Raw genomic sequence first — 25,548 nt, 5'->3', positions numbered from 1 at the left:
TACTGACAAACATGTAGCCAAAAAAATGCAAGTATTGCATAGGTCATCTTCTAGGCTGATTTGGATACAGGGGTCCTTGAAATTGAATTGAACATAATTACATGCAAAAATACTTAATCAAGAACTGACTGAGTATCAAGACGTGCTCTTGCAATGCAGACAAAAAAATTTAAGAACTTACTGTAGGCATCTCAGCTGAGGTATCTGTCCATTTCAGTGGAAAGTAAAACATGGAAGCTTAAACTGATCAACGAGCAATTTAAGCCAACCTTTCACTTTTTAAGGAAATGCACAAAGAGCATACAAGAAGTCAGTTGCCACATCTTAGCTGGTAGACTGCTTGATGACAAGAGTCTTACTGCTCCCAAAACCCACGTTCTTAGAAAAGAATCATGGTGCAGCAAAGGACATTTAAATCTGAATGACAGCAACCACGTGAGGTTTAATATTCTTAACTTAAACACATTTAACATCTTCAGTTTACTTGCCTCAATTTCCCTGTGTCCATGTGTAGACATGACCATAAATATTAACAAACATCACTAGTGGTAAAATAAATGTTTAGACTGTTAAAATGGTCACCTACTGTGAATAAAGCACTTAGATTGTCTACCACATACTCAATTACATTGACAAGCTCTGAGCCAGCATACGTATACTTGGAACACAAATACACATCCCCCATTGCCTAAAAAGGTTATTTAAAGAACACTGCCATAACAAATGTGATACTTGGTGGGATATATAGGAATAGTTTTTTCAATTTTTTTTTCTTGTAGTGGTACTTATCTATCCAATCACAGAGTCAAGCTCCTAAAAACTACCTATTGCTTTTTGAAAAACCAAAGTCTACTGTAGGTTCATAGTAATGTTGTCAGAGGAGTACAAAGACTTTTTGTTTGCATATACTGTGAATAGACTGTAATTTTAACTACACATACACTATCATATATGCTTTGCATATATACAATAATATATTCTCATCTGGAATTTTTCAGAAGAAATGCAAGAAAATCTGGGTTTTTTAACCTCATTCCTAGTTAGCATTTTCTAGAATAAACAATATATATACATACACATATATTTAATATGCTTATCTTTCTTCTCTACATGTCTTATGTTCTTAAAAACATTCCTTGAATTGCGTTGTTATAACTGCTGTGATACTCCACAATAAACCACTCAAGAATGCTGCGTAGTTAGTGTTTTGAGTTGAAAGCAGTTGGCATGTAACTAAGAAGATGAAAAAATAAGCTACATTTGCACTTTTGGTTTCCCAGCAGATGCTACATAGCTGTGTAGAACTTCCAGCAAGAAACTCCTTGAAGGACACTGTAAACTGGTAGCAGCATTCTCTGCAGATCAAAGCCCCACTATGTTTTAAGAACACAACACACCTATAGAAGGGCAGTTAGGAACCAATCAGCGTTGTGTGAAGAAACAAAGTTCATATTCAGGAGATGGCTGACAACTGTGATTTAAATTTTCCAATCCTAATAGGCTGCTCCCATCTAGCTCAGACAGTGGCTTATGATGAGTCAGCATAGAAAAATCCTGAAGTGTTAGTCTCTCTGCAGTTCCTAGAACACAGTCAGCCAAGACCCAGAACTAAACAGAACCTAACCTAGTTTCATGGCAGAAGTCATCTTTTAATGACAAGGCACATTGACAATTATGGTGAAGTTACACTGTGATACCTCCTTAGTAATCTGCTCTTTCATTCCCCTAGGTTGTCATTTCTTAGGTGTGAAATGTGTCCATTCTGTGCCAGTCACCTACACACTACAGCTATCAATATACCAATACCATTCTACAACAAACCCATGACAAATTTAGAATTTATGTTTAAGACAGACATTATCACAGAAGGAAATTTTTTTTTTTTTTTTTACTTCAATCATCCATCGCTTACTCCTTAGATTACCCAAAGTTAATGGCTTGGTAAGAGGGAAGTGCAGAATGCATTGACCTTACAGTCTACATCCACTGATCAAGAGTAGCCTCCAATCCTCCAGAAGCTGATAAAAAGAGATGCTAATCCTTAAATTTCAACATATGCTTAAATCTTCATAGGATCAAGACAGTAATGCAATCCAGTTTATGCAATATATGAATACAGCATTTCTGTAAACGTTTTCAGGCAGCTAATCAGGTATTACTCAGAAAAGTTAGAAGTTGGTACAGTCAGGGTACAACATCTGGTCATTCCAGGGAAAAGTGATTAATCACAACCAAGTGCATTTGCCTAGAGAACCTAATCCTTCTCTGCTGTAGTACCTAATACTGAAAATAACTACTGTAAAATGTAGGTTAGTGCTCAGAGCTAACCAGACACACGCACTTCAATGAAGTATTAATACTAGCAAAACACCTTGTAATTACAGACAACTGCAATTTCATGAATCTCTTTGAAAATAGTTCTGTTCCACTGCTCCTGCCACCTGCAGCTGCAGGGCCATGTACCCTGACTTCAAGGTACAGAACTCTCCGAAAGATACTGTAGAAGAGGCTGCATTGCAACTACGTTGTTTTTAAGTACAGTGTTCTTTTTTCTATCAAAGCCTATTAATTCTGTACTCATACATCTCACTTCAGTGGAAGTCAAGAGAGGATTTCTTTGCTTCATTAAAAGACTTCATCATGTGTGAGAAAAGGAGAATGTATTATCTGATCATCTGGAACAAAGAGACATTATGGCCCTAAACTCAGTGGAGATTTTTTTAAGCAGAAGAGTCTGCTGACATCAAGTTCTCTGCAGAAATGGGTTCAACTGGACTCACCTGAGTTCTTATGAAATAGTAAAAGACATGGAAAAAGCGATTTAAGAGCTAATCCTTTCATTCTAATCACTTTAACTTAGTTGAGATGCTAGTCACCCCTGTTGTGATAATAATAGATACCGCTTCTTAAAGACGGTAAGATTTTGAGTGTGTGGAAAGGAAAGGAGTTACAGCATCTCTTTTTTTTCTCAGTGGGAAATCCATTGTTGCATGTTTAATACCATACTGGAAGAGGACAAAAGAATTCATACATTTCCACCTTGGGCTCAATAAACAGAAAATATTGTGATCAAATCTATCATTACTTTCTACCATCTGTTAAGGCCTGGAGAATTAATGAAACTGTATAAACTGGAGAAGCATTCTCATAGCATAATTAACGTATAATTACAGACTGAATAGTGCAAAGGGCAAAAGAAACTGATTATTTTTTTTTTAAATACCTGCTGCAAAGCTGTTACTCACATGACATCAATGCGACAGCTCTGAATGCTGCAAAGGAAAGAGAAAACACTGTAGGGGTGGTAGTTGGAAAAAAAAACAAACAAAAAAGCAGTGCTACATGTATTGCTGTTAATTGCATGGAATTTTCTCCAGATGTGGCTTCAGAAATTAGGTAGCCACAGCAGTATCAGGCAGAGAATTTCAGCGATGGGCCTACAGTACACTCAGATAGTACAGACAATAAAAATTGATTTTTGCATGTGCAAAAATTACACCAATATAACCCAAACAGTGGAACAAACTCTTAATACTAACATACTCCCAAATACAAATACAAACACACATATTTTGGCCCTGTAGACGAGTAAAGTTTCAGAAGGCCTCCAGAAATGTCCATATGTTCTATATTTTAGTTTGCCTGTAGTAACTATATATATTGGAGCCACCAAAACAGCCTTTTGTAATGATCAGATAGCACTTTTTTTCTTTAAAACATATGCATGCACATTTCAGCCAGAACAGAGTATACAAATCCCAGACTTAAAGCCATTATTTTTAATCAGAGAACTTAGCTTATATGCAAGTCCCACAAATGACTGAATATGTGGTTTATTGGGTTTGTAGATTATTAGTTCATAACATGGACTAATCGCTTTTTGTAAATCCCAGCTGCTGCACATTACGATCTAGAAAGATTTTTATGTGTGCTCATTATTACTGATCCATAGTATGCTAAAGAGGCACTGCTGGGAATGCATATACTAGAAACGATAAGTACGTGCTATATAGCCAATAGCTAACAACATAAAATACTCTTATGGTGTATAGTTCAAGTCACTTAATTCACCCATTACTGCTGAGAGGCTGATATTTTAAGTATGTTTTCACTGCCAATAACATAATTTGATTATCTGTTATCAAGCCTACAAGTATACCTCTTTCCAAACAAAATTGGATTATACAACATGGAAATTAGTTGTCTGACTTCTACCATTGCAGATTCAATAAATACACACACATAAACACAATTCCCAGCATACTAAAAGAGGACAACAAAAAAAGAAATTCAGAGCTAAAGGTGTTGTTAAGATTTCTAACCCTGCACAAAACCTGTTTTTCTTAGCTCTTTAGGCCTACAACTTCTAACTATCCCCGTAGCTCCACCAACAGCAACTCTGGTACCAGAAGTTATTAAGATGGATCCTCGTGCACACCAGAAGCCTTACTGATTTAATTGCTCTTTCTATATGTCCCTGTGTCTGCTGTTAGGACCAGCTGTGTTCAAACACTGCACAGAAAACATACTGTTTGCTCTGAAACATTTAGGAGCAAAAGCTAGTCTGACAGGAACATTCATTTACAGCTTAAAATAGCAGCACCAGCACAAAGAGAAAAACACCTAAAAGCCAGTAATAATTTTCCAAATCTAATTCTGCGCTCACGTTATCAAGGAAAGGAAGAAGTACAGACCGCAACCCTGCAACCCTTTACTCACACGCTTTATTTTATTACCATGAGTACTCCCAGTGCCACAAAAGGCACTGCCCAGGCAGCGGCAGAGCGCGGGCAACGTAGCATTCTGTATGAGCTCACACCCCAAGTTTTATGAAGGCTAGCAATGGCATTAGGAGCCTCAGGACAGCACGCTCCTAAATAACGACGCCTTAAGGCGGGGGACAGCGGGCCGCCGACGGCTGGCGGCAGGTGGAGAGCCGGCGACGGCAGGCCGCCCGCCGCTACCGAGCCGCGGGGCCATGGCACCTCACCCCCGGCGGAGCAGCCGCCGGCAGCCGTACTCCAACGTGAGCGCTACAGGAAAGCGGGAATTTATGTTACCCGCCGGCTACGGTTGGTATTCCTTCCCCCAAAACCACGTCGCTCACCTAAATGTATTTAAACGAGGTCCCCCGCCCGTGCCGCTGTTATCACCGGGGGTTATAACAGTAAAAACCCTCTCCCCCGACTCGGCGCGCCCGGCCCGCCCCGCCACCGCCCGGCACTGACCCCCGGCAGCAGGCCGCCTAAACAGCTCTCCCGACGGAGCGCGGCAGCGGCAGCCGCCGTCCGTCCGCGTCCCCTCAGCCTCAGAGGGGCGGCCGGCGGGGAGCGGGGCGGCCGGGGCACCCCTTCCCGCCTCAGGCGGGGGGCGCGGGCGGGAAGCGGTCGCCACGCAGCGGCCTCCGCCGCTTCCCGCCACTTCTTTTCGGGCGGGGGAAGAGCGGAAGCGGTTGGGACCGCGCCCGGGGCGGGCCGGGGCGGCTGCGGGCGCTCTGCGGAGAGGGCTGTGGGGACAGCCTCAGGGCGGCAGCCGCCGCGGGGGCGGGGAACAGGTCGCGCCAGCGGCGTGAGGAGCGCTCCTCGCAAGAAGCCGCCCGAAACAGCGGCGAAGGATAGGGGCAGCGGGCGAGGGACGCCCCCTCCCCAGTTACAGCCGGCCACACGCACCCTGCCGGGCGGCCCCATCTCAACCCAACAGAGCAAACTTCTGCCGCGAGGGGGGCGGGGCGCAGGAATCCCGCCACCGCCCGCCTCATGCCCTGTTCCCTCAGCCGTCCTCCTGGCTTTAATCGTCTCCTTATATGGACACCAGAATGTCTGACGTCATCTCAACGCTGGGAAACCAGCGCCCGCGCAACCAAGCTTGGATGGCAAGGTGGGTGGTGCGGGAAAGGCGGGGGACGGAGGGGGAGGGAAGCACTGGAATGTTGATGGACGTGGCACTGCGCCACTGGGAGCGGCGGTCCCCCTTCAGCTATTGGGCAAGGGTGGCCGAGGGGGCGGGGAGGCGTGGGAGGGGTAGGTTGTGGTTGTTGAAAAGCCGCCGCCTGGGTAAAGAGCTGTGCCAGTGCAGGGTGGGTGCTGCCAGGGAGAAGCAGGAGGGCAGCGTGTTCGAATCCCGCCTCCGCGAGCCGTTTCTCTAGGCTGCCGCGATCCGTTGAGGAGCGAGGGGAGGGAGGTCTGAGTGGGTCGTTTGTTTTCCTCTTCTTCCTTATTCTTCTCCTTGCGCGGAGGCCGCGGATTTCTCTGTGGGGCGCCAGCCCGCAGGGACAGAGTTTGCTAGGAGTTTGTGCGGACTTCGGGCCCCAGCCCTCCCCCCCGCCCCGCCGCCGCCATGCCCGTCTTCCACACGCGTACCATCGAGAGCATCCTGGAGCCGGTGGCCCAGCAGATCTCCCACCTGGTCATCATGCACGAGGAGGGAGAGGTGGACGGCAAGGCCATTCCAGACCTCACCGCCCCCGTATCGGCCGTGCAGGCCGCTGTCAGCAACCTGGTGCGGGTGAGTAGCGGCGGCCGGCCCGCCTCCTCCGCTCCTCCTCACGGGAGCAACTTTGGCCGCCGCGGCCAACTTCATGGTCCCGCGGCCGCGGAGCCCGCCGCCCGCCCCGGCCTGTCGCGTACAGGTGCGCCGGGCTCCCCTCCCCCCTCCCGCTCCCCGCGCCGGCCGTTGGCTGCCCGACCGGCGCCCCGTAACGAAGCGGCTTCCCCGGCGCTGCCGCCGCTAGGGAGGTACCGTGTGGAGGCGGGGGCCGGGAAGGGGTTAAGTTGGGAGGCTTTCTGGACCTCTGCGGCTCCTATCTGGAAGCCGCCTTCGGCTGTTCCCGCCCCGGCCGGCGAAGGAGCTCGGCGAGCCGTTCTGCAGAGGAACGAGTTGTCCGGAACAGCGAGTTGTTCGCTGTCTTCGTGACTGAAAAAGTCCGCCTTTTCCCCGCCTGAGGGACAGCATCACGCTGAAGCGCAGTGAAGGGCTGTAATTGTTGCTGTTTGTACCGTCCTATCCTCTTCGTGCAGAGTGCACCCTGAAACGCCTCACACATGTCTCTGATACGCTGTGTGGTTTGTTGTTGTGTTGGAAACTCCTGTTTTAAGTGTATGCACTATAAAAGGCAAAACGCTTACTTGGTGTGATCCTGTCCTAAAAAAAAAAAACCCCAACCCTAAACCTCCCAGGTATTTGATAATGATTTTTATATCGGTGAAGGCTGGCAGTTCGTTATCAGTGTGGGAGTCGAGGAGAGACAGACCTGTGGCTTCTAGGCAAAGTTTGGAGTTGTAATTTGTTTTGTTTGTTACATAGCCTCGAGTGTGAGTTAACAGTTTGCTTATGGGAAGCTAAAGGGGGCTGAAAATCGGCTTGGATCTCTCGTCTTTTTGAAAGCAGCTATAGGTAGCGTGTCTCTTTAAGATCCGAGTATTTGCAATATAGGCATTTCAGTCTGAGAAGTGCAAGTGACTAAATACATTTGAAATGTTTTAGTTATATTAGTACTTTTATAACCAACTGCATCAGAAGAATAGCAAACTTGCAGGGCAGAAGTGTCTTGTTTGATACAGAAAGCACTGCAATGTTGCATACTTCTCTATTTCATTAAGAATTACCTGGTAATATTTACCTTGCACTTCTGTTAAGTTCATTTGCAGATACTCTGAGTTAATTTTTGCCAGCAAACTTATACCTTAAAATCAAACAGTTACATATAGTTAAAATAATGTGTCACTGTTAACTGATGTATTAATGCACTGAAATCACGAGGCTTGGGGGCATAAGAAGCTGTCAAGGTGACTAATATATGTAATGTGTTTATCAGATTTCGGCTTGTAGTACTTGCTACTGCTAGAATAACTTGCCACTTTGAGGTTTTGCAGTTTACTACAGTGTAACTACAACTCTCGGTCCCCATGACTTAATGAATTTTAGAGGATGTACTGTCTGGAATACTTGTACTTCTTGCTGACTTCAGCTGAAACTCTTGTTTTTATGAAAAACAATTGGTCTGCAGTGATGAACTGATGTAATAGGTATATTGGCTGTAAGGGTATGAAGCCTGAGTGTATGAAATACTTTTCCTTGAAAGGAAGACTTTAGAATAATGCTTTGCCTCTCTGAGCTTAGCCTGTATGGCTGGATTGTGTGACTGTTCCCCCCACCCCTTCCTCTTGAAAGAAACCTGATCTGATAAAGTAGCATTTATTAGAGAAATGCAGAAACAGAATTAGTTTCTTTCTGCAGCTTGCTGTTGCCAGCATTTTGGACTGTTTTGGAAGCCTCTGGTTTTCTTTTCTTGCCTGCTAGCTAGATAGAACGAAAAAATGTTGAATTCTTTTTTTGTATTAATTCACAAAGAGCAAACAGAAGTGATGTAATCTGAGGTGGTACTTACAAGGAAGATGCCCTGATCTGGTAGAATACAGCTTTGACTATACTAGGAAAAATACAGGAATAAAGTTCAGTTTCCTATCTGGAGCTGTGTTTTCAGTGCATCATTCTGAAGTGTAAAGGTGATATGTGAAACTGCAGTTTCACAGAAGCAGGGATATTTGTGCAGACAGGTTATCTAATTGCGAGCCTTCTGGTGGCTTCACAGGTGACAGCAAAGATGGAATTGCCAGTATAACCAGGACAGTAATGTAGTTGCTGGCTCTTTGTGTTGCTTCCTGTCTGCTCAGGGTTCTTCATGTAGTGTGAGTATCACAAAGTGTATGTGACAGGAAATATTGACCAGCAGAGAAGTTTTTCACTGATAATTTGTTACACACAACAGTACTGTTCTCTAGCTCCCCAGTAAAGGACTCCATAGTTTGGAACGTGTTATGTTTAATTAATGTTAACTATTGCATCTGTAAGTAACTGCTGGTAACAATAGTTGAAGTGCTGAGACCCATTCTTCTGCAAGGCCTAGGAGATGTGCTGTGTGGGGAAATGGGCTAGGAAATGAGAAAATCACTGAGGAAGGAGTCATGTGCAGTAACTTAAGAAAAGTTTATTTTGTTGATGTTCCTGAGATGGAGTTAACACAATACACTATATCCAAGAGTGAACAGAGTTTGATAGATATGAGAGACTTAAAGTAAGACTACTGGATGAGTTAAAAGGGAGTCCTACATAACTTGACTATAGACCTCTATATGAGAAATTTTCCTTCGGTTTGCCATTCAGCATGCATTTCTATATTTTCTGTCAGAAATGCATGTGCTGTATTTTAAGTTTGTCTGAAGCCACCTTAAGTTTCATGGGTTTGCACACCCAAGACGACCTACTTTAGGGATGCTTCCCTGTCAGAACCTAATTGTAAAGTAATCCTAGGTAAGACGTAGTCCGAGTCATTGTTGAAGTGAATGAAATAAGTAAATCTTTAAAAGTTAGTCTCTTTCCCATGGTAAATACCAAAGACTCGGTATTCTGCTTTTCTGTATTAGTTCCCAATATGTTGCAGTTTGATTCTACTGTCTTGAATATTCATGTTAGGGGATAGCTTTTGCAGAACAATACTCAAATTGTTTTGAAGTAATCTGGTGAAATTTCTTAACTGTGAGATAAGGTAAGTGCTGCCCACATGCAAAATACCTTTGCACGTAGAGTTGAGCAGCAGAAGCTTTTTTGCACAAAAGTAACCTTTGACTGGAGCCAAGAGTTTGAGGGAGAGGCTTCATATTAATATCACAAGATTATTAATGTACTAAATCAGTTCTTTTTTAACAGAGATCTTAATGTTTTTATTGTCTGATACTTGGAGTGGATGTGTGCCTCTTATGTGAGGGTTGGGGTTTAGTTTGGTATTCCTTGTAGCTAAAGATTTAACACTGTAAGACAACAGAGTTGGTTGGGGGGAGGAAATAGTCAAGCCCAACAGGCAAGGAATAATTTGGAGCTTGCTAAATACTCTATTAGTGGGCAGTGAAATGAAATTCTGAATTCTGACTGGTCAAACTTTGCTGGGAGGTTGTGAACTGTATGGTGGTTTTCTAATTTTTAATAAAACATTCATCCAACTATTAGCCTCTCTTTAAAAAGAGGGATTTCTATCAGAGATGACTAATAATGATGAAGAAAACTTAAACCTATCACACACATTATATAAATAACTTCATTTCATGGGGGAGAAAAAATCTCTACTAGCCAGTAGTGAATTTACAAGCATTTATGTTCAGGGTAATGTTATATTACTGCCAAACAGAGAAAGCAAATTCTACTCTGCCATTTTAAACTCCATTCACTTACTGCCTTGTATGGGTTCTGGCTTTCTGTCAGTACAGGCATAGCCCACTCTTATCACTTCTCTCCACTGTTTTGTACAGAACTGCTTCACAGCAGTGTTGCTTCTGCTCTGCCAAATACAAACACTACCATGGGTGAAGCTGCTGAGTTTGGCAGATAGGGAAGTAATCCTGTGCATGAGTATTAAGGTGATAAGAGGGGGACCTGAGAAGGGACTTAAGGAGTACATATAATTTAAATACTGGAGCAGGATCAGCAACTCAAGGAGATGTTGGCTTTTCAGAGGCTGGGTTGTTGAACCATGTCCGTGCTCTGAAAGATCTGACCTGCTTTACTTGAGACCAAGTGCCTGATCATTACCCTGTTTTTCTGTTCTTAATTTTGACTGAGCTTGAGCCATCTGAGGAAAGTGACACTGGTATGAAATTGTCATAATGAAAGATTTAAGACATGGTCACAAATGAAGTGGCTGAGATCTTTTGGAACAGAGACCTGCTCTGAAAAGCCAGCAATTGTCTAGCTGATGATGCAGCTTCTGCCTTTCCATCCTCCATGCTACAGGTGCTGTCCTTTTGTATTTGAATCTATGTTTCATAAGTCTCTACATGCATCATCCAATTTCTATTACATTCTTTTTTATGGGGAAAAATTGCTTTAACTCTCAAAATTAACTATCACATTTCTCAAGAATGTATTCTTGGTGGATGCTGTGATATGCCTTTACCTACTGAGATTTGGGGGCTTATGAAGCTATACTGACATCTTTCTGCATCTCAGTCACTAACCACAACTAGCAGGTCAGGCTAATCACCAGTAAGGGTTTCTTAGCATATAAATATACTGTCTTGTACTCATGGTCTATCAGCTGTTTTCTTTAAGTAGAGCAGGGCCAAGCACTATCTTTAAAAGTAAATAAATGCAGTCTGGAGTAAAATTAAGCTTAACTGGAGATCGTACTTGAGTAGAACACCCTATAGCACTAGGTCAAACAGTTATTCGTGTCATAGGTTTGTCACTTCCGAAAGTTGTGAGGTCAGTCTCTTTACCACCAGCTGAAAACCACCCCATCCAAGTACAACTGATTTATCACTTATGTACTCTCAAAACAGGTAAAATTATACCAGTACTTAGGCAGTGACATAAAGTTTAAAACAGACTGAACAAAAAAACCCAAACCTCAACTGTGGTAGAGTTGCATTTAGTGTAGCTGTAGCAGCTGTCCTATCTCATCCTAGTAGATGAAGAAGTAGTAATCACCTGAAGTAATCAACATGTTCTGGGTGTATATCCATGGGCCTCTGTCAATTGTGAAGTTGCCTGGGGTTGTAGTGGCATGCAGAAAGGGCTGTGCATTTTCCCTGGACAGGCTGTGAATTGCCTATCAACACCTGAAAACCACCAGCTTGGAAATTGTCTATATAAATGAATTTTTGAAAAATACTGCCTGCCTTGAAATACTTGTCACAATTGCAGCAGCAAAAGTCAAGCACATGGCTAAACACTTAGAGTGAGGAGAAATGGTCTGATTGTTGTGGAGAGTGGGTGGTAAAACAGCTTCCTCATCCCTAAGTTTTCTCCTGGCATAGCTGACTTGCCTGTATCTCAGGGTACACGAGAGAAGAGTGAGCTGTTGAGTACAGCTTAGTGTTTCTCTTTTTTTGAGAGAAAAATTAGTTTGCGATACTTATATTTATGTATCTTGGAAAAGGATGGAGAAGAAAGGAAAAAGATAAGCTTTTTCCTTGCAGAATTTTCATAGCACAAAAGATGTTTCTCAAGGGTTTGTAGTAACTTTCTGAAGTTTTTTCTTGATGTTTGTAACTTGCCATGGGATATGTATAGATCTGCACCCCCCTATCTCCAGTTTATTGTATTGGAATATCTTTGAGCTGGAAGAAATGAGTTCTTACAGCAGCTCGTCTGAACTCTACAGAACTCAGAACTTTGTGACAATCAGAGTACTAGAAGAGCCCTGATGATCTCCGAGTAAGGCTTTTCATTATAGGTTTCTAGGTCTTGCCTATGTGTAGTAGAAACTTGTGATTAGTGTTAGAAGAGTGTTTTTTAAATAATAAAAATTTCCTTCTTTTTTGAAATACAACATTCTACTACCTGAAATTTCTTTAGGTATAACTTACCATATTGTGGAAACTGTGGCCATATGCTCTGAGAAAGTGGATAAAACCCATTAGGGTGTGTGCATGGGAGGGACAGGGTGAAAAGTGATTAATGACTAATGAGACAAAGCAACTTTGTAATAACAAAATCAAATCATAAACTTTTTTTCTTGCTTTTATCTGTTAGGAATTATCTTTACATAAGTGATAAATCAGCTTCCAATTTGAATGGAAAATATTTTTGTTCTGTATTATGTTTGGAAGTTAATTTATACCAGTCTCTTCCATCAGCTTTAAAAGGAATCATTTGTTCTCTGTTCCTTTAAGTGTGCATAGAGATGGTGAATGCCTCCATTAGTAATCACATGCAGGTTGCTTTTTGGGCATAAAAAATGAGAACGTTATTGTGGAATGGATAACCTTAAAGTGGCAGTCAGACTAAGAAATTCCATATGCCAACAATATGGTGTATACCACTCCTGCTTTGGAAAACTTAACATATGATTTCTGCTGCATAAGTGAATTACACCAGTGAGGGAGGAGTTGTTAAATCCATATTAAGGGCCAATGTTTAGTGATTTATTCTTGTTTCTGACTATTTGTAACTTTAGAATGTCATTAACTTTTGCTTTGTGCTTTGAAACAAGAAGTTACTTTTCTCTATGTAGTGGTATTGGACTGTAGACATGGAATTCCTTTTACAGAGTTTAATAAAACAATGAACCAAATAAGATATGGTTCAGTATGTTTTACACTTAGAAATGTGTAGCTTCAGGACACAAGTGGGGTAACTTACAGGTGTCTACCTCTTGAAATTTGGATTGATGGAGCAAGTCTTTGAGAGGACTTGGGGGTGGGGGGTTTGTGTGTTAAAGGTGGTTTTAAAGATGTGTTAGCAAATGTTGTATTAATGCTAGTTACTGGAAATAATGCCTGAGATCATTAACCGGTTGTTGTAAATGCTAAGCTATGTTTCTTGTTCCAAATCTGCTAGAATTCTTAAAAGCCAAATGACACTTTTTTCCCAATTACTTTTCCAAAGGAGACAATAGGCCAGTCCTAGTCAGCCTTTGCCTTGCGTACTGCTTAATTTTGGTAGTGGCTTCATGTATAGTTAAGACTAGCTTTTTATCCATACTTCTCTGTTGCATAGCTTGTATGTGGTGTTCCTAAGCTTTTGTTTGTGACTGCATTGTTTTACTAAGTCTTACTGGCTTTACATTTTTTTCACCTCAAATATGAAGTCGAATTGATATTACTGTTAGTAATATCAATCTCCTGCCATTTCTCACTCTGAAAAGTAAGTCAGACTGGCAAACTATACCTTAAGAAATGTTGCAATGTAATGTGGTGTTTTCGTTGTGTTTTTTTTTTTTCTTTAGTGACACAAATTCTATTCTATCACTATGTTGAGAAGGAGTTCTTGATACAGGACTTGCCTCTGTGGCCATGTTTCTTAATTCCTGCAAAATTATAACCTTCCTGGCATTTATCTTTAAACACAGCAATAGGACCTCTTACTAAGGAGCACTGTTGTTAACTCATTTGAACAGTACAGTATCTTTTTTATAGCTATATAACTGTTAGAAGTGAATCCACTAAACGAATTGTAAAATTTAATTGTATAATTTCTTCCTTAATTTTTATGACAACAGGCAAGAGAGAATTAACCCTAAATAGTGTTCTGTGATTGGAGTCTAAAGTAGCAATTTGTGTTGATGCATGGAAATACACCACAGATGAGTGGTTATTGCAACTACCTGCATTTCAGAAAACACTTTGTGAATACAAGATGACTTGCTGCATGGAGAGATGAAATGATGAAATAAAGGCTGGATCTCTTTTTCAGTTACAAATATTTCACCAATAATATCTCCTTAAAACGTGAGCCTAGCATCCTAACAGCTGAAAACTGAATTGGGGGGACACACACACGACACATGCCATATGCATAATATTTGGAAGTAGGTCTAGTTTGTCCCTGCAGTAATTTCAGGCCCTACTGTATCTATAAGAATATGAAAGTGAATAGAGAATCAGTAGAGAGGGCAAACCTTTCCTTTTTTTACTTTGCTTAATAATTCAAGTCTACTGAGGTATGACTTGTACTTGCCCCATCCTGAGACTAGAACCAAAGTTTTCCATGAATATATATGGAACAACTCACATTGAACAAATCTCTTATTCTGAAGTAAATAATATTCTGATGCTTCAGAAAAATTATTTACATTATGAAAGACGATCACTGGATAACAATACTGGCTCATGAAAGGCGAAAGAAGGAAAAAAAAAACCCAAAAACTCCTCAACTCTCAAAGGCTTTCCATGATTACTGAAACTGTCAGCTTGTATTGACTCTCAGTGGATAATGATCTTTTAACTCTTTCTCTCACTGAGACAACATGTGTTGGAACAGTTTTCTAGTACCCTGACTTCATGGGTAGGGTAGGAAACTGATGATTAATGTCAGGGTTCTCCAGTAAAGAGTGGAGAAAAGAAACAAGCCATTCCTGTAGAAAACTTGTGTGTCTTGTTGCTTTTGGCTTAGAATCTTTATGAAGAGACCTTCATAATAACTGCATTGCATTTTCCATCAATGATTACACCCACAGAATAGCGAATGTAACTTGATCTTTCATAGAGGATACGTTTTCCTTGTGCCAAACTTCCAGTGCATCCTGGGGACCTGGGATTGCCAAAGGCAGATCTCGGTAAAGACTGAAGTAAAGAAGGTACTGAGTACTCAGCCTTTTCTGTGTTGTGACCAGGCCCCCCACCTATTCAGCAGTGGGCCCACGTTTTATCTAGTCTTCGTTTTGCTGCTGTACTTACACAAGCATTTTTTGTTGTTCTTCATGCTCACCAGATTCAACTCCAGATAGATTTTGGGGATGGAGCCCATCCCTGTGTGCTCAGGTAGCATCTCTGCATTCCTCCCGAGTCATCTGTCCATGCTTCCACTTCTTGTCTGCCTACTTTTCATGTCAGTTTTGTCAGGAGCATTGTGTTCATCCATGCAGGCCTCTTGTCACCTTTGATTAACTTCCTGCTCATCAGAGTGAACCATCCTTGAGCTTGGAGGAGGTGATCCTTGAAAATCAACTAGCTCTCCAGAGCTGTTCTTTCTAAGACTGTATCCCATGGGATTTCTCCAAGTAGGTCCCTGTAAGAGGCTAAAGTCTTTTCTGAAGCTCAGGGTCTGATTTGTCTTGTTTCTTCCTTTCAGGATCCTGCATTCCATGATCTCATGGTCACTGTAGCTAAGGTTGTGCCTGATGTTTGCATTCTGTGATGGGTTAACCCTGGCTGAACACCAGGTGCCCACCAAAGCCGTTCTATCACTCCCCCATCCTCAGCTGGATAGGGGAGAGAAAATATAACAAAAGGCTCGCGGGTCGAGATACGGACAGGAGAGATCATTCACTATTACCGTCACGGGCAAAACAGACTCAATTTATTACAAATCAACCAGAGCATGGTAATGAGAAGTAAAATGAAATCTCAGAACACCTTCCCACCACCCCTCAGTTCTTCCCAGGCACAACTACCCTCCCGGATTTCACCACCAAGCCCCCCCAGCGGCACAAGGGGACAGGGATGGGGTTTATGGTCATCACACGTTATTTTCTGCCGCTTCACCTCCTCAGGACGAGGGCTGATCACACTCTTCCCCTGCTCCAGCGTGGGGTCCCACCCACGGGAGACAGTCCTCCACGAACTCCTCCAACGTGGGCCATTCCCACGGGCTGCAGTTCTTCACGAACTGCTCCAGCATGGGTCCATTCCACGGTGTGCAGTCCTTCAGGAGCACACTGCTCCAGCGCGGGTCCCCCACGGGGTCACAAGTCCTGCCAGAAAGCCTGCTCCGTGGGCTCCTCTCTCCACAGATCCGCAGGTCCTGCCAGGAGCCTGCTCCAGCGCGGGGTTCCCACGGGGTCACAGCCTCCTTCGGGAACCCACCTGCTCCGGCGTGGGGTCCTCCACGGGCTACAGGTGGAGATCTGCTCCACCGTGGACCTCCCTGGACTGCAGGGGGACAGCCTGCCTCACCAGGGTCTTCACCACGGGCTGCAGGGGAATCTTCGCTCCGGCGCCTGGAGCATCTCCTCCCCCTCCTTCTTCACTGACCTTGGTGTCCGCAGGCTTGTTTCTCTTACATGTTCTCACTCCTCACTCCGGCGGCAGTTTTCTCTCCGTCCCAACTTTTTTCCTTCTTAAAAATGTTATCACAGAGGCGTTACCACTATCACTGATTGGCTCGGCCTTGGCCGGCGGCGGGTCCGTCTCAGAGCCGGCTAATATGGGCTCGCTCTCTCTCGAACACAGGGGAAGCTTCCAGCAGTTTCTTACAGAAGCCACCCCTGTAAACCGCCCCCGCTACCAAAACCTTGCCAAACAAAACCAATACACATTCCCAACCAGTTTTTCCTTGTTTCTAACAGCAGAGTCCCTCCCGTCTTTGGCTCCTCAACCTGTACTTACCTACTAATGAAAGATGATACTTAGACTTTACAGTGTGTGATAGAAATACAGTATTTCTCACTGCAGTGGAGGTAAGCAATTGTCATTTTAAACTGATGTTCTGTGATGGCCTAAGAAGGTTTGACCTGACCAACTACCATGCTTAAATGTTGTCCTTGGAGACATATGGTGCATAAATGAAATGATGAATAACAGAACCAAGGAAAAAGTACTGCTTTGGCTAGTTCTACAAGCTTTATGCTTGGATGTCTTTGTGTATGCAACTTAAAATGTTGCGGTATGCTGCAACTGTTCTGGTCTTACAACTCTACAAACTGAAGTTATGATAGTTTTCAGTCCCTTGACTAGGATACAGTAAATCTTGTATGGTAATTCCAAAATTGACTAAATTCTTTAACTGCCCTAAAATGTACAGATTAGTTCAAGGCAGTCTCAGTTCAGGTTAGCAGTAGGCAAAGACCAAAAGCCTTGTTCTGTAATGAATATAGATGTAACTGCATTTGCAATTCATAAGGATGTTCAGGAGTACTTGAAATTCTTGTGATGATATTTATCCAGCAATGCATGTCTTTAAAGTAGGTGCTAGAAAAGGTTGCTTTTTTTTTTCTTTTTAATGGACACACTGATGGCAGTACCAGGCTATGTGTTCTTTTCAATGTTTATTCTGTCTGTGGGAATAGTAAAATACAACGGTATTAAACTTGAACTGCATTGTAGTAGCTAAGTCTTTGCATAAACTACAGAGTCAAGCCCTGTCCCTCCTTAAATGCTGAAGACTGCACAATAGCTAGAGAAATTAGTTTCTTAAACAGGTATGGTCACAGAAGTGCCAGAGTAGCAGTATGAGAAATGGCAGTTATATCTGTAACCTCTGAATTGATAGGGAGCACTCTGGCCTGTACTGGGTAAGTCACAAGTGTCACCTTAGCTGAGTCATTGTGTGATGGCAAACAGTAATGACTGTTCTCGTCTGTCTTTAGTTTTTTAAAAATTCTATTCAAATAGTTGCTCTACAATGTAAGGAGCAGGTGCATCAAAATGGGAAGCTTATTAAAGGCTGAGCCAGAAAGTCCATATCAACTTCCTTGCCCATTCTAGTCTTTCAGCCATTTCAGCTCTTCATTTGCAGAAGAGTCTGAAGACTCCTCCTGTCAAGCAGGGAAGCTATTAAAAGTTGTCATCTGAAACTTCAGTTATTCCAGCTGAGTTGTTTCCTCTGCTGTCTTCAAACCTCTTCCTGAGTTTGAAAGAGGCTGCATATTGTGACTGTTGTTGAGGAGGGAAGCATTAATAAAACTTTCTTTTCTTATGCAGGCCTTGTTTTATTTGCCTGCACAAATACTTCCTCGGAAGGAGCAGAAACAGACTTCAACCAGGCTGATAGTATGTGTGAGAGCCAGATAACTTGTAAGTTGCTAGAGTATTTGGGTGGATTTGGTTCCTGATGACCACAAATTCGGTTATGTTTTGAAAAAATGGACTTCCTGTAAATGAGTAAAATATCTGTCTGTGCATAGGCAACAAATGGTTAAACTGTTAATCTCCAAATGGGATAGTAGTACATAATTGAATGGAACAATTAGTGCTAAGGTTTAGATGTGTGCAAGTTGGCATGTTCAACCTTCCTATTTAAACTTTATGGAAACCTCGTCAGTTGCTAAAATACATCCATGTAGTCATCTAAACTTGCTTAGGAGAGGTTTTTAATACTGAGGTGTGTGATGTGCTGAATCTTTATCTTAAGAGTTATTACTATTAAAAAAAAAAAAACCTGCTTCAAGCATCCACTTGGAAGTTACTGGGAAGGTTACTTACTTTGGTGTGTGTATTTGCTTTTAGAATCTTCCTTTCTTTGTAACTTTGCTCAAGATTGATCTCAAGATGTTTCCCATTTCAGCCTCTGAATGTGTATACAGGTATCTAAATATACTTCAGCTAAGTCTTCAAAAGCTGATTTGGTTACAAACAGGTTACAAAAACCACTCAATACTTGAAAGAAAACTTATTCTCAAGTGTAAAACCACTTTTTTTAGATTACTGTGTAACTCTTACAAGGTTTTAGGTGAGAGAACAAGTAAACTGACTAGTGTTTGGACTGAACTAAAAATCACTTTCACAAGCTTAGCTATCTTTGCAGCTTTTACAGCATAATAGTTGTGCTGAATAAGAGCTAAACAAATGGAGTTTCTCTCAAACTCCATAGTAGTAGTGAAAAGGTCACTTTTTATTTAGCTTGCCCTGATACAATGATGAAAAAACTGGATTGTGAAGGGCTGGTAACTGCCAAACCACTGACTTAACTGTAGCAACTGAAGTGCTGCTTGATTATTTGCCACACTTATAAAAAATTCCCTTTTTCTAAAAAAAAAATCAAGGGGTGGGGAGTGGGAACCTTAGTAAATATTAGGTAGGTTTCAGCTTGACTTCAGTCTTTCTCTGAGGGTAAAAAAAAACCCCCAACAAAACCAACCAAACAAAAAAAAAAAACCACCCAAAAAAGGTAATAGCATGACATTTCCTTTAATTCTCTTAAGTTGATGCTGGAGAAAACCTGCATTCCTTAGCTCTCTGACTAGACTCGACTGGCACTTGAGCTGTCAGACCAGTTGAGTGCACCCCACCCCCCATACAGCAGGAAGGAATGTATTTTTCTGTTGATCTGAATTTTTTTTCCTCTTCCCAGCTTGACATCACTGATTATCATAGTTCAAAGCTATAAAATATAAAGTGTTTTATCTCTCAGTTGCAAGCTAATTTCTGGCATAACAATTCTGCTCTGGCAATTTTTTTGGGGGGAGGGGAGCAGTTGGAATCTCTGACCTGTTCTCCAATTACTCAGGACAGTGAAATGCTAAAGAAACTTTGCTACCCTGAAGCAGTTACTAACTGCTACAAAGATTTGCTGCTTAGCCTTTGTTGTGACAGATTTTTACATAATTGTCTTGCACCTTTTTCTTGCAAAGAGCAAACTTCCCTGCACATGGCTTATTAGTTTTAAGTATTTTGGTGATGCTAATAATAACTAACCTTGTTACTGTGTGGCAATGTAGGAAGTAAGCTGTGAAGGGGTTTGTGAACTTGATGGATCTAGATTCTGCTTTCACAGTTGAGTACAATTCCTTTCTTCAGACATGTTTTCCAGTTTGCTTGTTAGCTGGCTCAAAAACTTGTATTTCTGTTTAATATAGTATAACAGTTGCTCAGAAGAGTGTTCTATTGCTTTCAAATCTGGAGCAACTTCCTCAAATAGGACAAAATTATGTTGGTGACAAGTGTAGCTTCTTATTATAGGAGGTGCTTTTAGTCAGATTTGCAGCAATACTGCTTTTTTTTCAAACCACATTCTTGTAGAAGGTAAAGGAACTTCATCTCTAAAGGTGTTTACCTTACAAAGACCTAAAAGATTTTTTTCATTGATTTCTATTAAACTTCTGAAAGGATTTTAAGTTAGAAATGGTACCTGTAACTTCTCAAAGTGTTAGCAATTATATACTATCAGTTATTGGTGGCACTTTAATATCCTTTTCTTAATGCAGAGTTGATTTGTCAACATTCTTCTAATGTGACACAGCAATGGTCTGCTGTTATATGTGAACTGGATAATATTATGTATTTATACAGTGCCTAGCACAATGGAGCTCTAAAATGCGAACAAATTACAGTGAAAAAACTTCTGTTGTTTTAAAGAAGTTGAACTTTCTGATGTCCCTTTATGATTCAGTGTCAAATTTAAAGACGAATTTTTAAGACAAGTTTATAGAGGCTTTACTTCTCTACAGCTTCAAATTAATGGTGACTAGGATTATTCCTTTTGTCTGCAAGAGGTGAAGCCAGGTTTGCCAGTCACGGGAACTTAAAATAAGCAGTTTTAGCCTAGATATTTGTAGGTACTAGACTGTAACCTTCAAACTGCTGGCTTATGCTACCTAATTTTTCCCCCTTTGTTTCAACTGAGGATAGTAGCTTCATGTTACAGAGCTACACTGAGAAAGTCTGTCCATCCCATCAAGCATGTCCAGTTACTACTGCCTGGAGTAATAGGGCCAAACAAATCCATTGGTACAAAGAAAAGTCCCACCAATTTCGGTATTATGTGAACTAAGCTTTCCAGTAGCAACTGCAAGAGTAAGAGTAATGCTTTCATAATGCTTGAATTGGGTGAACCTAGAGAAGTATAATGTAATGTATGTTAATGTTAGTCCAAAGCACTGTTTTAGAAGTAGGCCGGTTCCAGCACTGTTGTGGGTAGAAGTAGGTTTTATGGCTGAATCTAGGCTGTGAAAGTGGCTGAGAGTAGATTCTATGCTAGATGGCATGGAAGATAATTATGCTGAGTGAGAAGTTAGGTCTGTAGAATGAATTAAATCATAAGAATTTTCAAAGGAATCACTGACACCTAGGAATTGGATTGCACCACTCTTACTGGTTATGTCATCCCATAGGAGAAGATTCTGACTACGTTGTTAATATCTGCTGCTGTGCTATAGTTTATTAGCCTTTACCACAAAAACCACTTAATCTCTTCAAAGAATAATTTTCTTTTTCAGTGTGAGTCAAGAATTAAATAGCAAATGCTCTTGAAAGTAGTTGTTTTTAAAGCTTTTTTGGATGTGAACAGTAGTTTGCTACTTGACCACATAGTAAGCTTAAGTTTTATTAAAAACTAATTTTAACAGCTGAGTAAGTCTTCATCTAACTCGGAACTAATGCCAGATCAGTCACTTATTTGTCTGATTTTTTAAAATATCTATCAGTTATTTCTGCTGAGTGGCTGCTTTGTAACAGTTTTCAAATTCTTTGTGATGACTCAGCACATAAGTGGCTTATCTTGTACATGCTGAATTCCTTGCAGAGCTGGTATAAGCGGTCATGAGTACTGAAAGCAAAATCAAGCTGGAAAACAATCACATAATATTAAGTTTCTGACACACTTAGGTTTTTAATGGTGCTGTAAATGAGCACTGTCCCTTGGAAAACAGCCCACCATTCCTACTCCTTATTCTGTTTAATGTAACTAGATATTGTTGTAGCTAATTAAAACATCACATTTAACATGTGAGCAATGATTTACACCATTAACTTATTGTACACTTGAATTAACTGTTAGTCAAGTAAAATGAGACTCTTATGAAAGACAAATTGACCAATATGCTACAGAAGGTGGATAACAACTATAAAATACCATGTTAGTACATACCTTGCTGGTGAAGAAACATTTACTGTGGCAGGGCTTATGCCAAAAGATGAATGCTGTGAGTTGCTGTTGCTTCAACCATGTATTAGTGAGTACATGAAGGTATTTTTAATATAATATTGAAAACTTGGTGAAAAACACTACTCATCTAAAATTACCTTTATTGATAAAGTATGTTTCCCTTGAGGGAAATACTAGGATTAAACAAAGTCAATGAGGGACAGAACTCTGTCTAGTTCCTGCATTTGCAGGTTGACTTAAGTAAATAGATTAAAGCAGCATCTCTTATGTATTCCTTCTCTGCCGCAGTACATTGTTTAGCACTAAACCAATTTAGTTTTTGTAACCCATCAAGGTGATGGAAATAGATCCTTGCTTGACAGCGCTGCAGATAAATAAGCCAGCACTGATGACAGGCAGATGGGAACAAATTCAGTAACTTGGAACTGTGTCATGGGAAGAGGTGGGGGGAATTATCATAAGAATTTCAGAACTGCTTAGAATGAAGAGTGGTCTCATGACAGTGGCTTTGGCAAAATAGTTACATTTAGAACATGCTAAAAAGCAGTGTCATGTAAATGGTGGGGTGGTGAGTTTTCTTCTGTTTATCTACTGATAAATGCATTGCCCATCAGGTGCTGTGAGTCTTTATTCTGATTTGTTGTGTCTTAAAATCAATGATGATTGGTATTTCTCTTAGCTCTGCTATCAGAGATGTTCAAAACTGCTTTTTCTTATGCTTATCATTTTGTCTTCCTGCAGGAAACTGTTGGTGTCTTTAACTTTGAAAAAAAATCTGTTACTCTAGAACAACTGGTGCTCTGGGAGGGAGCTCATAAGGGAAGCAGTGCTGCCCTTTCTGTGGAAGGGGGAAAGTCATTGTTGAACAGTCTGGCATTCAGAAGTCAGTACAACTTTGCATATAACAAATAGAAGATCCTAAAATTCAGTGCCTGGTAGCCAACCTACATTTTTCAGTTGTGGTATTATATTAAATATGCCCCATTTAGTTAACAATACCTGTCAAATTAGCAGTGTTTTCCACAGGTAAAATGGGTTATAAAAAGTAGCAACAGATTTTGTAGTTAACTAAATATCAAAGTGAAATTAAGGCATTTATAGTGGACAGCTGCCTAGCACCTGATTTAGTCAGACATCTTAGAAACTTGAGAGGAAGATAATTCTCTACTGTTTTGCATCTGAAACTTACTCAAGTAGTAACAGAGAATACATATGAATTTGTCTTTTCTTTCTTCAGCTCCTTGAATATTTTCTGTGCCAACACATGGATAAGTGAAATACTAATTTAATATTATTATTAGAGACCACCCCCAATTTAGTTTGTCATTCTGATGAAGGATAAAAATAGCCTGGGGAGAAAGTTCATTACTACCTATGTAAAGCTATACCTTGGGTTGGTTTAGAGACTGTCTGTGCAGTACAATATGTATATTAGAAACACAGATTCTCACAGGCTGCTGCTGTATCTGGAAAGAGATCTTTCTTCCACTTGATATGATCTATGAACTTCCTATGGTGAGACTTTTTTTACTCTATTACCAACAGCCTTAATCTTAAGTAAACTTTCCAGATACTTCTACTTGACCTAACACTTGGAAGGCGGGGGAGACAGGATTTATCTCAGTTACTGGTGTGGGAGAGGGAAATCCTCATCAACCAAGATTTTCTCCAACATGCAGATATTAGCAGGTTGTCAAAGTTGATGCAAACCTACCAGTGGCATCACAGTGTTTGCTTGCTTTCAGACAAGCATCTGAATAATGAGAAAGTTTAGCTCTGTGATATTACATGTGTTACCTTTTAGTAGAGTACTCATCTGTGTATATGTCTGCAGCAGGATTTATGTTAAGAGGTGCTCTGAAACTTAGTGGTGATTTGCAGGTCTGGGTACATGGAGATGAACTGGAAGAGCTTTTGGAGTCTTCATGCTGTTTGATATGAGGGATTGTCCTTAGACTTCCTTGTAATGTAAAAGTAGCTAATTGTAGCTGTGAATCTCATTTGTAGAGGACAGTTGCTGTATCTTATTTTCCCAAGTGAGTTTTGTATATGCTCAGAGGTCAGAGCTGACTTATTTCACTGCAGTGGAGTTATAATGTCTTAAAGTAGTTGTAACTTGGAAGTACTGGTTTAGAAGAAGAAACTCTTCTCTTGATAAAAGAACTGATTTCTGAATTATAATAGTTCTGTAAAAAGTCTCACATAATCAGTATGTGCTTTTGTTTCCTTTGTTAAGTTGTGCATTCTGTAATTAGCTAAACCATCCAAGCCTCAGCTCTGTACTGGTAACAGAGTTAGTAGGCATTAGCAGCATGACTACAAGTCTTTGGGTACCCAAATGATGTCACTTTCTGGTTTCCATATGGTTCTAGTTTCGTAGTTATGTATTTTACTTGGACAGCAGGATTACCTTAGCCTCAGGCCAATTGAATTTGTCTTAATCGCCAGTGTAGACAGGTAGGTCAGTTTGCTGCTATTGGGGACCAGATGGCTGGAGTGTTCTAATTTATTTGACTTATTGCCAAATGGCTTTCAAATTGTACCTTGCTATGCCTGGAATGCAGTCTCCAGGGTAATCATGAGAAAACCAGGAGCCAGTATACAGCTTCCATATTAACTGAAAGGCAAAGTGAATAGGGTCTGATTCAGCAGTCTCTTTAGGTTCATGCCTGCCTGGAAGGAAAAGTAGTCTTGTTGACTGATGTCACTGGTAGCATATATGCATTTTTCTTTTGGTGTAAAATAGAAGCAGGAAGAGAATTCAGCTTCATATTTCTTTGGACTTATTTTTCAGTCTCTAATTGCACTGGCTATTCCCCTACAGAGAAGCAGAAAAACTTAAAGCTTCTTACACCAGGGTTAAACGCGCTTAATTGCAAGTGACATATCAATCACGCTTTTAAATCAAAGCAAGATGAGAGTGGAATGATGAAGAAATTGGAGATTTGCTTTGTTAAATGTTTCCAATAGAACCTTTGAAGGAAAAACAAAGGTGTTTTTTTTTGGGGGGGAGGAGGAAATTGTATCTTGTTATAACTGACTTTTTTCAGTCTTGTTGAATGAGAAGGATTACATTGTGAGGAGTGACCTGTAAACATGTTCTCTTAGATGTTTTTTCTAAAAACATTACAACATTGCTTGCTACTTCTGCTCACAGTTTGTGGAAAGTTCTCTTTTTACTAGAAGCTGTTTATGTCATTTGATGATGATTTTTGAGTGACTTGTCAACTTTAGGTGGGACCAGGAATTGTCATGATATACCCCAAAGCTGTTTGACTTGCATCTGGCAAAGTTTTATGCTTTGCTGCTAAGCCAGGATGTATGCAATTCTGTTTTGGTAACGTTTACCACATGGCATGATAAAACAACATTTACTCCAACAGCTGTGTTTTTAAAAGAACTGAGAGAAATAGCTTGAAATACCAACAACTGGTCTACTTGATACTGTAAATTTAAAGACAGAACATGGGTTACAATCAAAATACTGTGACTGACAACAATGAAGGTAAAAAG

General features: G+C 41.0%; 1 protein-coding gene across 3 annotated transcripts in view; it reads left to right on the top strand.

Annotated features, from left to right (window-relative positions):
* The first annotated feature begins 5,809 nt into the window (after positions 1-5,809).
* VCL (vinculin) overlaps positions 5,810-25,548 on the top strand; it is a 66,624-nt gene continuing 46,885 nt past the window's right edge. The window contains exon 1 of one of the 3 annotated variants that reach the window (XM_049810302.1): positions 5,810-5,877. Coding sequence is in view for 2 of the 3 variants with exons in the window: in XM_049810304.1 (XP_049666261.1) it covers positions 6,337-6,504 (168 nt within the window). In the remaining variant the exon portion in view is untranslated. Of the gene's footprint in view, positions 5,878-6,058; positions 6,505-25,548 lie in introns of those variants that run through there. The other 2 variants (XM_049810304.1, XM_049810301.1) reach the window with 2 other exon arrangements.

Source organism: Accipiter gentilis, chromosome 9 (genome assembly GCF_929443795.1).
Source record: "Accipiter gentilis chromosome 9, bAccGen1.1, whole genome shotgun sequence".
NCBI lineage: Eukaryota > Metazoa > Chordata > Aves > Accipitriformes > Accipitridae > Astur > Astur gentilis.
Note: the sequence above shows the minus strand (reverse complement) of the source record. Positions and strands in the feature narration are given on the sequence as shown.